General features: G+C 38.4%; 1 protein-coding gene across 9 annotated transcripts in view; it reads left to right on the plus strand.

Annotated features, from left to right (window-relative positions):
• The window catches only part of LOC126183366 (uncharacterized), a 505,494-nt gene that overhangs the window by 390,238 nt on the left and 99,301 nt on the right, over positions 1-15,955 (plus strand). For 5 of the 9 annotated variants that reach the window (XM_049925289.1, XM_049925286.1, XM_049925287.1 and 2 more), the window contains 3 exons: positions 4,254-4,316; positions 6,017-6,079; positions 15,087-15,149. In XM_049925289.1, coding sequence (XP_049781246.1) covers positions 4,254-4,316; positions 6,017-6,079; positions 15,087-15,149 — 189 coding nt within the window. The remainder of the gene's footprint in view (positions 1-4,253; positions 4,317-6,016; positions 6,080-15,086; positions 15,150-15,955) is intronic. The other 4 variants (XM_049925288.1, XM_049925292.1, XM_049925291.1 and 1 more) reach the window with 2 other exon arrangements.

Raw genomic sequence — 15,955 nt, forward strand, 5'->3', positions numbered from 1 at the left:
TTTCCTGTGGCGATCTCTTCATCTCCGAACAGCACTTGCACCTTAGAGCCTTAGTCATTTTTTTAATGTTTCTCAATCTCTATCCTCCGCTGCTGCTTTTACCTTCTGCAGCTCCCTCTAGTACCATGAAAGTTATCGCTTAATCTCGTAGCTCATGTCCTATTGTCCTACATATTCTTCTTGTTCGGTTCTCCATACATTACATTCTTCAACTGTTCTGTGAAGAACCTCCTGATTTTTTACCTTATTAACCCTCCAATTTTTTTACATTCTTCTGTAAAACCACATTTCAAACACTTCAATTATCTTCTGTTCCGTCTTTTACACAGTCCATGAGACACTATCGTACATAGTTGTGCTCCGAATGTGCATTCTCAAAAATTTCTTCCTCAAATTTAGGGCAGTGTGTGATACTAGTATACATCTTTTGGCCAGGAATACCCTCTTTGTCTGTCCCGGTCTGCTTGTTAGGTCCTCCTTGCTTTGCCCATCATGTGACATTTTCCTTCTGAGGTATGAGAACTCCTTAACATAGTGATTATCAGTTTTGCATTGTATTCTCTTATCTGCAGCTTCTCATTACTTTGGTCTTTCTTTGGTTTACTCTCACTCCATAGTCAGTACTCATTGGACTGTTTAGTCTACTCAACAGATCCTGTAATTCATCAGCAAATCTTATCACTGATATTATGTCACCTTGTTCTCTCCCCCCCCCCCTACCCCCTCACCCCCCACTCCCTACCCCCCACCCTTCCTGTCACTGTTTATTTGATGTATATACTGATCATTAGAGGTGAAAGATTATGTCTCAATCTTACACTCATTTTAATCTGAGAGCTGCTTTCTTTGTTTCCAGTTTTATTGTTCCCTCTTGGTTCTTATACAAATTGTGTATTACCCATCTGTTCCTATAACTTACTCCTAGTTTAAATGAAAGTGGTTAGTCGTGGTGGATGGATAAATTGATTTCACAATTGCCTATTTTTCGCAGAATTTGGAACATCTTACACCATTTTACAGTGTCTAACACTTTTTCTTTGTTGGCAGATCCAATGAATGTGTTTCGATTTTTCTTTGATATTGCTTTGATTGTCAACCATGTCAGGACTGCCCGCATTTTACCTTTCCCTTTCCTAATGCTGAACTGATTGTCATGTAATAGATCCTCAGTTATCTTTTCCATTCTCCTGTATATTATTCTTGACAGCAACTTGGTGTCTTGGGAAATGGAAATGTGTAGTTGATAATTTTCCCAAAAGGCTAATGGTATGTCACCAGGATCATAGATTCTACACACCAGGATGATTAGCACTTCACCCAATGATTTTAGAAATTCTGATGGAATGTTATCTTTCACTTCTGATTTATTTGATATCAAGTCTTTAAAAGGTCTTTTAAATATTAACACTAATACTGGATCCCTTATGTCCTTTATATTGACTTCATTTTCTTGTTCTCTCATCTCATGAAACAATTCCTCCCCTTCATAGAGCCATTCTGTGTACTCTTTCCACGTATGTCCTCTCTCCTTTGTATTCAACAGTGGAATTCCCATTACACTATTAAAGTTGCCACCCTGCCTTTTAATTTCAGTGGAGCTTGTTTTGACTTTTATATATGCTGAGACAGTCCTTATGATGATCGTTTCTTTATGAATTTCTTCATTTTTTTTCCAGCTATTTTGCATTTGCTTCCTGGCACTTCCTGAGTGATTCCAGAGCTCTGCAACAGACAACGTGGCTGGCATCTGGTGGATTGCGAGGCTGAGCCTGACCACCAGCAATTACTTGAATTTAATATTTATTAGTTCTAGCTCTCAAAATTTCATGTTTTTGCATGTTCCGAAATGTTCAAAATTTTTGTAAATAGCAGCATTTCTGATTGATGAGTTTAGTTCCATCCTATCTGTACGTGGGTGTCCGTAATAAACTTGCTTACAGTGCAAACTGATGTTCTTCATTGACAATGCTGCAATCACATATCAACTTGATTGTGGTTACAATGTGACAATATACCACTGCTGAATTTATTAATGTGTGGCAATGAGGAGAATAAAGGAAAAGCCTAGAAGAACATGCCCCATTTAAAAGACTGGAAGTCAGTAGAAAAAGTTCAAATGATATTGGTTTGTTGTGGAGGATGTTCTGGGTGGTTGTAATTAAGGACATACAAAAAACAAGTAATGAATAAACTGCAGAAAGAAACAAATTCTAATTCCCACATGAGAAAATAACATTCATTAATTGTGTACCATATTTACATTTCAGGTTAGAAACACTGCTCACTGTGGACAACCATCTGCATCCACAGACAGCCTGGAACTGCACTAGAGATACTGTTCCACAGCTTATAGAAAAGCGTATTGTTTGCCTGTGAGGTGTATAAATTATATTTCCTCAGCCACTTTTGGTTGTTTCAACCATCATCAACTGGAGGAGAACATGATTATATCTGTCGGTTTAGAAAAGCATATTTCTCATAGAAGACACTTTCATACACCAACTGTAGCCTTAAAATGCATCATAATCAGATTTTGACACACTTGTAAAAAACTTATATAAATTAAACATGCACTCCTGACTATTAACTATCAGGATGACGTATGTACTTCCTATAAGTTTTTTGAGAGTTTGTCAGACTTGTATTATGTTGCATTTTCTGTTTTGCTAATGCTACATATGGTATGTGAAAGTGTCTTCTATGAGAAATCTGTGTTTCTAAGCCAGCAGATGTTATAATTTTTTCATCCAGTTGATGATGGTTGAAAGAACAGAAATGGGTGGAGTAAATAAAATTATACAGCATATTTTCCAAAGAAACATGCTTCTGTATAAATATCTTGCTCCTGTAGCCAGGTACCTACATAAATTGATTTCACAGTTGTCTGCAGCACTTCTCAAATGGTAGACCGTGGAATGTTCAGCTGTCATGACACTGTTTGTGCACTGCTTGAAGACTGCACAATTCATCCAGCATTCTCAGTGATTCCAGCACTAACTTCTTCAACAATTTGTGGTGCAACTGTCCCTTGACCTCTCCCAGGAGTAACTCCCAAATCAGCAGTTAATTCTAGCTTTTGATTCTATTCTTGAACCCCAGTGTGGAAAGCGAACATCTCCGTATTCCTTCAATGGATCAATATTCATGAACAGCTTCAGCAGTATTGCCAGTGTTTTGATAGAATGGCTTTTGAGAAAGACCGGCTGACATTGTGCAGACCCATATTGACCTTCTGCAACTGTAATGGACACTGATGCTGATGTTTCAACCCTATTGACATTCCAGTACCAGTGCCTAACAGCAAGTTATGACACCAACACTACTAACCGCGCAAATCCTGCAGCACACAGTCTGCACATAATTCTCATAAAGTTGGTCACCCATACGGTAAACAGTGTTATGCCTACAGTGGCTTCAAATATAAAGTGTAATTATTAGCAGCCTTTGTTTGTACAGCCAAGAGAATGCTTCAGGAAGGAAATCTTGAGAATTATTTAAAGAATTCAAACGATGTGTAAGATTAAAAGCTTTTGTGAGAATTTTTTGCTACCATGTTCAGAGTTATATAATAGAATATTAAGGCAGCATGGCAAATAAAAGAAAGAGTTCTTAAAAATGAATTTTACATAATTCGGTAGGAAGTACTAAGAACAAATTTCAGAGATATCTTCATTATTTATGTCTTTGCCTTTGTGTAAGTATGTTTGTGCTTTGTTTCTGATGAAGATGTTATTGATAGGATATTAAATACAGGCTTTCCTTCCTTCAATTGCCTGTAGCCAATTTTTAAATATACTAGGCAATGACATTGCGAAACATCTTCATGTACTGTGAATATAGTTTATACTTGTAAATTTGCACATTAAGCTCATATATTGAGATGAAAGAAGGGCAAACCTTTAGGTATTCGAGTGGCTTGAAGTTTTTCTCTGAAGTTATTGTGCCATTATAGTGATTTTATCTCTATTTTTCTGTCATGAACATAAGCAATTTATGTGAAAGAGTGGTGTGAACATCTCACCACCGTATGTGGATTATTTCAGTAGTTAGAAAAATTGTTAAGGCTGTCGAGTACATCTCTTCGGGGGACATAATTCTTGCTACTGATGGTAGAGAAAGTTGTTGCAGAGAATAACACCCGTAGGTTTTGACTATTTGGCCAGGCTATTTATCTCTCTATAATTTTTAACATTATTTGTTTTGTTTTAATTATGTTTAACACTTACCCGAAAAGGTAATTGCTGTGATTACAGGAGCCAGTTCTTGAGACAAGATTACCGGATAGCCCTCAACTTTCAAAGGAAGACAGTAGTGCTGTAAGTATTCCAATTGCCAAATCAGTATTTCAGAAACTGTTAACTGATAGTTATTTCTACATCTGCATTACATGCTTGCATACGTATGTACGTATGCACATACTCCACATGTAACCAATGTGGCACTTTCTGACACAAAATGCAAATGGATATCTTGAAACTCCATCCGCTGTACTGTCCTTTCTTATAACGCTTTTGACAGAATGATGGTGACCCCTACACTGGAGCTCTTCAGGTGCCATTGCTGTAGATTTTAATTCTTAATTTAAGCAGTGGCTTGAATGAAACGTAAGACCCAGGTCATTTTCAGCACTATTCATGGGTGCCACCCCTAGTCCATGGTGATCATTTATTTGAATATCAAGAGTAGAAGTTAATTCAGTATTTGTCTGTGTGACACTTTCTTCTAACTTTTAAAATATTAACTCATTATTTTGCTTCAAGCTATACAGCATGGAATGTTGTGGAGAAGTTAGTGGCACTGGTTTGCATACTCAGGGTTTTGTGTTCAGACTGACCACCAATAGTTAATGCTTATTTTATAGTTATCATTTCTGGAAGGTACTTGACATTTCTGAAGTTTGTAATGTTGGTATATTGGGGAGTATTTGAAGTTTCTGTCAAAAAGTTCAGTTCTATTCTCTCTGTACAATGGTGTCTACAATGAAAATTATTTTAGTGCTAGATGTTGTATGTCACTGACGATGAAACTTTTTGATTTGGACTTCATTGTGGTTATGATATGGCACTGTTTGGTGGAGATGTTGAGTAATTCAAAACATGTATATTACTGGAATATAAGCAGTACATAATTACCACATTCTGTATATTCAGGAAACCAATGGATTCCAAAAGAGCTGGAAATTGGGCATCTGACAATGTTTCCTGGGAGTTCTGGTCAGTGCCTGACAAAATGGTTGAAGGTGCTCACCAAGTCACAAGTACTACATGTGGGATGACACGATAAGCTAGGCAAATGTGTACTTTTACTTGAGTTCTCAGCCCACCAGCGTTGTGAGAAAAACGAAGAGAAGCTTGATAGCTGGGATAAATTCCATGCTGAACTGAAGAAAACCTTTGGTGACAATGACTTGCAGATTTGCCTAGTGGAAGTTGGACCCTAATGCCACTTCTTAAATCGAAATACAAGACAGCTTACGAAACACATACTTTATGAAATTTGTTCAGCTTTGTGTTTGTGCTGTGCTGTGTGTTTGTGCTGTGTTTCTGATGAAGATATAGGATATTAAATATAGGATATTAAATACAGGCCTTCCTTCCTTCAATTGCCTGTAGCCAATTTTTAAGTATACTAGGCAATGACATTGTGAAACACCTTAGTGTACTTAGGTATCCTAGAGGCTTGAAGTTTTTCTCTGAGGTTATTGTGCCATTATAGTGATTTTATTTTTATTTTTCTGTCATGAACATAAGCAATTTATGTGAAAGAGTGGTGTGAACATCTCACCATCATATGTGGGTTATGTTCCGTAGTTAGAAAGATTGTTAAGGCTGTAGACTACCTCCCTTCAGGGTACATAATTCTTGCTACCGATGGTTGAGAAAGTTGTTGCAGAAGATAACCCTTGTAGGTTTTAAGTATTTGACCAGGCTATTTGTCTCTCTATAATTTTAATATTTTTTGTTTTGTTTTAATTATGTATAACACTTACCTGAAAAGGTTATTGCTGTGATTACAGGAGCCAGTTCTTGAGACAAGATTACCGGATAGCCCTCAACCTTCAAAGGAAGACAGTAGTGCTGTAAGTATTGCAATTGCCAAATCAGTATTTCAGAAACTGTTAACTGATAGTTATTTCTACATCTGCATTACATGCTTGCATACGTATGTACGTATGTACATACTCCACATATCACTGATGTGCCACTTTCTGACAGAAAGTGGAAATGGGTATCTTGAAACTCCATCCACTGTATCATCCCTCCTTATAAGGCTTTTGACAGAATGATGGTGACCCTTACACTGGAGCTCTTCAGGTGCCATAGCTGTAGATTTTAATTCATAATTTAAGCAGTGACTTGAATCAAACGTAAGACCCAGGACATTTTCAGCAGTAGTCATGGGTGCCACTTCTAGTCCATGGTGATCATTTATTTGAATATCAAGAATAGAAGTTAATTCAGTATTTGTCACTGTGACACATGGTTCTAACTTTTAAAATATTAACTCATTATTTTGCTTCAAGCTATACAGCATGGAATGTTGTGCAGAGGTTAATGGCACTGGCTTGCATACTCTGCATTTTGTGTTCAGACTGACCCCCAATAGTTACTGCTTATTTTGTTATTTATCATTTCTGGAAGGTACTTGACATTTCTTAAGTTTGTAATGTTTGCATATTGTGGAATATTTGAAATTTCTATCGAAGAGTTCAGTTCTGTTCTCTCTGCACAGTGGTCTCTACAATGAAAATTATTTTAGTGCTAGATGTTGTATGTCACTGACGATGAAACTTTTTGATTTGGACTTGATTGTGGTTATGGTATGGCACTGTTTGGTGGAGATGTTGAGTAGTTCAAAACATGTATATTACTGGAATATAAGCAGTACATAATTCCCATGGTCTGTATATTCAGGAAACCAATGGATTCCAAAAGAGGTGGAAGTCGGGTATCCATCAATGTTTCCTGGAACTTCTGGTCAGTGCCTGACAAATTGTTTGAAGGGGCTAACCAAGTTAGCAAATACAACATGTGGACTGACATGATAAGCTTGGCAAATGTGTACTTTAACTTGAGTTCTCAGACCACCAGTGTTATGAGAAGAACAAAGAGAAGCTTTATAGCTGGGATAAATTTCATGCTGAACTGAAGAAAACATTTGGTGAAAATCACTAGCAAATTTGCCTAGTGGAAGTTTAACCCTAATGCCACTTCTTAAATCGGAATACAAGAGAGCTTATAAAACATATACTTTATGAAATGTGTTCAGCTCTTGTGGTAAAGGATGTCACAACAGCAGAAAAATTCATAAAGTGGCGCCGGAGAATTGAGGGAAGAGAAGAGAAAAGAGTCAGAGGAATGAGATCTGATTTGACTCCCAAATGTCGTACCCGTTGTAGTTGTGGAAGATCACTATGATCTTGCCTGTTGTATATGACAGGTAGTGCAATATGAGATTAAACATATCATGATAGCCAGAATGTCAGACTAAGAACACAAGAGGTAATGGCCATGTACACTAACCACATGCCAGCAAGTGATAGATTATGTAAAATGTGACAGACCTGTCCTCAAATTTAGGTGATAATGAGTTGAATGAGGCACGTGTTTTACGATTTTGTGTTTTGCCTTCTCTTCTACATCAGCTCTTAGGTCACCCCCTTTCAGTATGTTAGACAGGGTGTATACGAGCAGAGACTACCGGGAGATCCGGGAAAAACCCGGGAATTTTGTCTTCGGGGAGAAAACCGGAACAAAACCCGGGATATTTTCAGAATACTGGAAATTTTTCATTGTCTTAGTTTTCAGTTAATGTTTTGTAATTTTTGACTGGTAAGAACCTATACTCTACCAAAGGATATTACTGTATCCCATTACTGCAGAATAATACTTGAACAACAAAACGTAAACGAGAGGAAAAAAACGAAAATAACTTAAATTGCAAAGGAAATGTGCCATATACTACGACGACACACAGTGTTTATGCAAGCGTCTCCCAATTGAAAATGTGTCAAAGGCTTCAGGAAGATATGCAGTGCTTCGTAACAACAAGTTGCTTAAAATGAACAACTGTTTACCTTAGATTTGTTTTAGCAGTTACGCGCGGTCTCATGCACATGCGCAGTTGAGTTACGTTTGAGTAGTAGATTCTCCCGCTGCTGGTTACAGGAATGTGGCTGTGCAAGCAGTCGCAGCAAGCAGCTAGATGCTACCGGGAAAAGCGAGCGCCAAATTCATATTCTTGAGGAAAAAACTTTGTTTCACAAAGCGCCTAGCATCCAGCGCACGTTTGTCTATCGATTATTCATATGATTTTGAAACGCTTCCCTGTTGGTTTTTGAACATTTTTGAACACATTTTGATATCTGAATGAATCATAAGTTGACTTTTGAATGCATGCATAGTGTACATGATGTCTGTCAGGAGAATCCTTGTCGCATATAGAAATAAACTTTCCGCATAGAAAAGGGGACGGGGCTATACGAGCTGAGGGAGTAAAGCCGAACGGATGGATGCCAATCACTGTCTGATTATGTGGTTGATTGGGCTTGTGAATTATCAGCATTCTTATAATTACTAGCGAAATCCATATATTCAGACTACCAGAATGGAAATAAATGACTGACAGGAATAACAGGTGAGAAAGATTACATATTATCTTCTTGGTGTATCCAAGAAAATGAAATTTTGACAGAAAAGTTTTGGCCAGATCGCTACACTAGTAAGGACCAGTTGTACAGTCCCTGGCTAGCAGCCGCTTAAGATCTGTTCTGGAAGTAACACGGAAAACGTGTTGTTCGAACACTTATTAACGCCTAACTGGAAAATAATCGTGGGATAACTAAACCTGTGATTCTGGCAGGGTTAGTGAAGTTAATCGGAGAACAAATTTTGACAATGGCAGGAATAGCTACAGAATTGGCGATGACAGATTGTTAGAATGAGGACGGAGAAGAAAGGGGGACATCACACAAAGTATGGAAGAATAAGACGATTCCAAATTTATATAAAAATTTCGTAACACTACTTTTTGATCTCATGCTTGAGAAGATGGTGCGTATGAATGAAATGTGAAACTATTTCGTAACATAAAGCTTTTTGCTTGTAGGAGGCCTAATAGGCATTTGTTATTGGTACTTTGTGAATTATATTCTGTCATGTTATAAAAATGGCCATTTGTGCCAAAACAGTCTCGTTTATTTGGTGTGTTACAAAAGGCCTATTTTGTTTTATCTACAGACAGTGACAAAATAGATGTAATGAGATCGAGAAACCTCACCAGTCTTGGGTATTGTTTGTATTAAGGCTTTTTCAGTATTAGATAACGACATTTCGATTTTTCATGTAGCAAAATGTTTGACGAACTTTGATGACATAATAAAAAAATGGTTCAAATGGCTCTGAGCACTATGGGACTTAGCATATGAGGTCATCAGTCCCCTCGAACTTAGAGCTACTTAAACCTAACTAACCTAAGGACATCACACACACCCATGCCCGAGGCAGGATTCGAACCTGCGACTGTAGCGGTCACGCGGTTCCAGACTGAAGTGCATAGAACCGCTCGGCCACATTGGCCGACGATGACGTAATAGGAAAGCATGCCATGAAAAACTGCAGCAAGATTAGAGAGGAAAAAAATGTTTGAAGAAATGTGTAATTTCTTGCTTCTCTCTTGTCAGTATTGGTTTTATATATCCTATATTTAATTTTATGTCACACAAAACAGCAAGTTATTAACTAATACACAATAAAGAGTTGAGGTTTTCTGAAGAGTTCTTGTTCTCTCAGTTACAAATAATCCCATCCGTTATTAATTTCGAGATTTTTTTTTAAAGAGGGGCTGGCTGTCAAACCGGCCGACTGGGAGCAGGAGAGGCACCACAGGACATTTCAATTTCCACTTTCCTGAATATAGTTTGGACGTGTGGTAGAAAAATGCTTTATGAAGAGGCGTGGCACTGCATTTTGGCATACTTAAGACCAAATAATATGTCTTACATTTCCTCGAATACATATGTTTGATGTTTCAGACTTTTCCGAAAGATGTGCGCTACAAAATGAACATATTTTGAAAATTCGATTTTTTTTTTTAGTGTTAACCCAGTTCGCAAATATTGTAGATCCGGGGCTGATGTGCAGAGCAGTCTGAGTTATAATGGGTAGACTCCATGTGACCCGTGTTTACATTTAATGATTATGCTGTTTCCTCTTCATTTACTCTCACGTTAAATGAAAACAAAACGGATATAACTGGTCGGGAGCTATCAAGTGAATTAAAACACATTCACATCATTATGGAAGGCTGAAATATGTCATTAGTTGCCGGCCGGTGTGGCCGTGCAGTTCTAGGCGCTTCAGTCTGGAACCGCGTGACAGCTACGGTCGCAGGTTCGAATCCTGCCTTGGGCATGGATGTGTGTGATATCCTTAGGTTAGTTAGGTTTAAGTAGTTCTAAGTTCTAGGGGACTGATAACCACAGATGTTAAGTCCCATAGTGCTCAGAGCCATTTGACCCATTTTATGTCATTAGTTTTAGATTTGATTTTAGTTCCACCTTTCTGACAGTCTAATCGCCTTGCGGAACAATGATGGTATTTTTGTCTGTTTGCTAAAAAAACTCGACTTTTGTTAACCTTTTCTGCAGAGGCAGTCAATGTATTTGAAACAAAAAATTTAATGTCACAGTACTGGCTAGTTTCAATTGTTCGCTGCATTTCAAGTGCACGTTTTCATTTTATAGCACATATGGCATTATGCCATAATGAAGAACCAAACATGATATAATACAGTACTTGTGCTCCAAGAAAATTTACATCCTGAAAACCACACTGAAAAGCTTAATATCAGGTTGAGGTCTACTTCATTGGAAATCTGGGCATATGAATGTGCACTTTAAGTATGCACTTTAAATGTGCACGAAATTCAGATGCTCTTGCAGTATCCTCTGATATCTTGTTTCTTTTATGACATAATGTATGATCTTTCAATGTTTTACACGTAAGTACATACGGGCTTCCTATGTCATGATAGCTTTCCAAGCGTGGTGTCGCCTGTTATTTGCGCTCCCTGGCAACTGCTGAAACAAACCTATTTCTTACAGGTCGCGGGAAAATGTTGTGAATAGTGGTTTGAAAAGCATTACTTTCAAAGTAAATATCCTTTTACGTAAGTTGAACTATGTGCAAGGATGTACCATGAATTTATTAAATCACAGAGCGTTTGACTCTCATTTAAAAATCAACTCTTTGATGACGAGCCATTTAGAAGAATTTCGAACCCTGAAGTTCAGACATTTATGTCATTATTAAAAATTGTACTGGCACATTTGTGTGATGTATCTTAAAGTGTAACACGCGCAAAAAAGATCAACAGTATATGCGAAAGCTTAGCTTCTCTTGCAGCTTATTGATCTTACAGACCAATATTATTATATGTTAAAGTTTTGCTTTTCTTGTAGCAACACTATGTAGATTAATTCAAACTATTAAATTTCCCTGTTTGTGTGTTTGTGCTACTTAATAGTGATGTTGCTGTTGGCTGACTACATCACGTATCCTATGCTCTGAATATCTGCTGTCATCGGCTGGCGAGATCACGTGACATAAGCTACGAACGGCTTACAAAAGCGCATCGAAATCTTGATCTCAATGATTCGGAAAGTAATATGCGGTGTCTGATGGAATTCAAATGTATACTTTCGTAATACGAAAATACGCAGCGTACATGTTGCTGCACATCAAAAATATTTCTAAAACGTGTCTTTTTCCCTGAGTTTCGTTTTCTAAAGTGCTGGGAAATTGTATGCCCATGTATAAAACCATAACCATTCAAAGGATTGATAAGGGAAAATATACTGTCACCCGGGAGAAAGTGTATTTTTAACTGGGAATTCTGGGAAAAATCTGGGAATTTTTTTTTCCTTGTCCATGTATACACCCTGTTAGAGAATGTCTGGCTCCTCCCATTACTGTTTTTATAATCCACCGATCTTCTTTTCTGGACCTGCCTCTTAGTGGCTGTCCATATCAGATGTCATTTTTAGTAATGGTCTGCCTTGCCTAACTTGCTCCATTGCCCCATACAGAGGAGTCGTGTGTGTTGATGTAAACAAGAGCACAAGGGAGAAGCCCCTTTGGTCTCACATAGTCAGCGTATGGGTCCTGATGACTGCATCGTTGAACCACTTCAAATCCACACACACATCAGCGTATGGGTCCTGATGACTGCATCGTTGAACCACTTCAAATCCACACACACACACACACACACACACACACAGTGTGTTAAAGAATACGTTTCTCAGTCTTCAGCACCAATCTCGGCCACCAGTGAAACTTGTCAGCATGAATTGATTTGGTCAACTTGAACTAATACTGTAGCCATCACATGACAACCCAGCACCTGACCAAAGCAGGTTCAACCATTCCTCCTTCCAAGGATAATGCACCACTGAGCAACAGACACTTGGAGAGCACGGGAAACAAGGCATTTTGTATCCACTGTAGTCCACCCAGACACAGTGTATAGTGTTGCAGGGGAAGAAGGCAAGTGCTTGGCAATTGTTACACCACCAGATGTCAACCATCACAACAGTTCTCTTCATGCCAGCAGGTTGTAGATGGTTATAGTCCACTATGGGATGAAGGCCATTGTCATACCCTGTGTGAAGTTGTTCTCCAAAATGGTGTTGCCATGTCCTGTCTTTGTCAGAGGTACCAGCCACTCTCCTAGCCACTGAATTTGAAAAAAAAAAAAAAAAAAAAAAAAAAAGAAGACATGTGAATCGACTATCTATGGAGGTGAATCCGCCACAGATAAAGATCCTCCACGGATGACAGTCACTAAGATATCACAAAATGTAATTGAAATCTTCATCGACAGCCGGCCTGTCTGTGAGCTAGCCAATTCAGAGGTTTGTTTCTGTGTAATGTTGAATGCATTGGAGATCATCCTTTAATTAGGTTGTTAACAGATGAATGATGAATAACCAAGGTGGAGTGGAGAATGTGGTGCAAGATGTCATCATTAAACGCTCAGTGTGTTCTTGGTTCTCTGCTATGGTTGCTATGGTCCTAGTGAGAAACACACATGGCATATGATATTTGTGCATTGACTGTTTAAAACTGAACTATATAAACAAGAAATACACACTATGTGATCAGAAGTATCTGAACACCTGGCTGAAAATGAGTTACAAGTTTCTGGCACACGCCATCGATAATGCTGGAATTCAATATGGTGTTAGCCCACCCCTAGCCTTGATGACAGCTTCCACCATAGACATATGTTCAAACGTGTGCTGGAAGGTTTCGTGGGAAATGGCAACCCATTCTTCAAAGTGTGCTGCACTGAGGAGAGGTATTAATGTTGCTCGGTGAGTCCTGGCACAAAGTCGGTGTTCCAAAACATCCCAAAGGTGTTGTATAGGATTCAGGTTAGGACTCTGTGCAGGCCAATACATTACAGTTATGTTATTGTCTTGTAACCTCTGTGCCACAGGTTGTGCATTATGAGTAGGCGCTTAGTCGTGTTGAAAGATGCAATCTCCATCCCTGAATTGCTCTTTAACAGAGGGAATCAAGAAGGTGCTTTAAAACATCAATGTAGGCCTATGCTGTGATAGTGCCATGAAAAATAACAAGGGATGCAAGCCCCCCTCCATAAAAAACACGACCACACCGTAATACCACCACTTCCGAATTTTACTGTTGGCGCCACACACAGTGGCAGATGATGTTCACCAAGCATTCGCCATACCCACAATCTACCATTGGATAGCCACATTGTGTACCGTAATTTGTCACTCCACTCAATAATATTTCACTATTCAGTCATCTAATTTTTACGCTCCTTACACCAAGCGAGGAGTTGTCTGGCATTTACGGATGTTAAGTGTGGCTTATGAGCAGGCGCACAACCAGAAAATCGAAGTTTTCTTACCTCCCGCCTAACTGTCTGCGGTCCCTGTCAGTCAACACATGAGTTCGACCTCTACATTTTTGTGCTGTACATGTTCCTACATGTTTCCACTTCACTATCACATCAGAAACAGTGGACCTGGGGATATTTAGGAGTGTGGCAATCTCGAGTACAGACATATGACACAAGTGACACCCAATCACTTTACTATATTTGGAGTCCGTGAGTTCTATGCAGTGCCCCATTCTGCTCTCTCATGATGTTCAATGACTACTGAGGTCACTGATGTGGAGTACCTGGCAGTAGGCGGCAGCACAATGCATTTAATGTGAAACACGTATGTTTTTGGTGGTGTCTAGATACTTTTGATCACATAGTGTAAATTTCGACTGCCAGTTGTTGATGGCAATCCACATTGCTCGAAAGGAGCAAAGTATTTCTGAACTAAGGACATGTAGATAGGCTATTGGAAAACTGAGGTTGTTCAGGCTGTCTTGAGAAAGATTTCCATCAAAACTCCTGACAGTTTCTATGAGTTCAAAGTTATTCCTTTCGGAGTTAATAATGTAGCAGCCACATTTGAATATATAATGGACAACTTTCTTCAACACCCTATATGGACAACATATTTGTGCTGTCTGGATGATACTGTCATTTTTGGAAGACAATTGAAAAACATCCAAGCCACCTGAGAATTGTGGTAAAGTGTATATTGAGATGAGAGAACAGAGAGCCTGTCCGAATCTTTGTAGCTTGAAGTTAGTCTCTGAAGTTTTTGTGCCATTAGAGTGACTTTATCTTTCATTTTTGTGTTGTGAACATAAATAATTTAATGTGAGTGAGTAGTGTGAACACTCAGCATCACATGTGGATTATGTTCAGTTGTTAGAAAGATTGTTAAGACTGTTGAGTACTTCCCTTCGGGGGACAAGTTTTGCTACCGATGATAGAGAAAGTCGATGCAGAAAATAACATCTGTGGGTCTTAACTTTGGCCCATTTATTTATCTTTCTGTAGTTTTAACCTTTTTTGTTTTGTTTTAATTATGTATTACTCTTACCTGAAAAGGTAATTTATCATCTCAAAATTGTTGCTTTTATGCAGTATTTTGAGTACTTCCTTCACTACTTGTCTGAAATACCCCTCTACTACTTTGATTACAGGAGTCAATTCTTGTGACAAGACTACGGGATAGCCCTCAACCTTCAAATGAAGACAGTAGTGCTGTAAGTAATGCAATTGCCAATTCAGTAGTTCAGGAACTGTTAACTAATTGTTATTTCTACATCTGCATTACATATACATGCTCCGCATGCCACTGATGTGGCACTTCGCGACACAAAGTGGAAAGGGGTATCCTGAACATACATCCACAGTACTGTCCTTTCTTACAAGGTTGTTCACAGAATAATGGTGACCCTTACACTGGAGTTCTTCAGCAGCTTTTGCTGCTGGTTTGATACATAATTTAAGCAGTGGCTTGTTTCAAACGTAAGACCCAAGAAATTTTCAGCAGTATTCATAGACGTCAATCCTAGACCATGGTGATCATTTATATGAATATCGAGAATAGAAGTTAATTCAGTATCAGTCGCTGTGACACTTTCCTCTAACATTTAAAAGATTAACTGTTTATTTTGCTTCAAGCTATATGGCATGCGGTGTTGTGTAGAGGTTAGGAGCACTGGTTTACATGCTCTGAGTTGTCAATTCAAACTGATCGCCATTAGTTAATCCTCATTTATTATTTATCATTTCTAGAAGGTTCTTGAAATTTCTTACGTTAGTAATGTTTGCATTTTGTGGAATATTTGAAGTTTCTATGAAAGAGTTCACTTCTGTTCTCTCTGTACATTGGAGTATACAATAAAAATGCTGTCAGTGCTAGGTGTTACATTTTACTGAAGATGCAACTTTTGAATTTGAGCAGTGTGACATTGTTTGGTGGAGATGTCGATTACTTCAAAATATGTACATCACCAGAATGTAAGCAGTACATCATTCCCATGGTCTATATATTCAGGAAACCAAT

The sequence above is a fragment of the Schistocerca cancellata genome, chromosome 4 (assembly GCF_023864275.1).
Source record: "Schistocerca cancellata isolate TAMUIC-IGC-003103 chromosome 4, iqSchCanc2.1, whole genome shotgun sequence".
In the NCBI taxonomy this organism is placed as follows: Eukaryota; Metazoa; Arthropoda; class Insecta; order Orthoptera; family Acrididae; genus Schistocerca; species Schistocerca cancellata.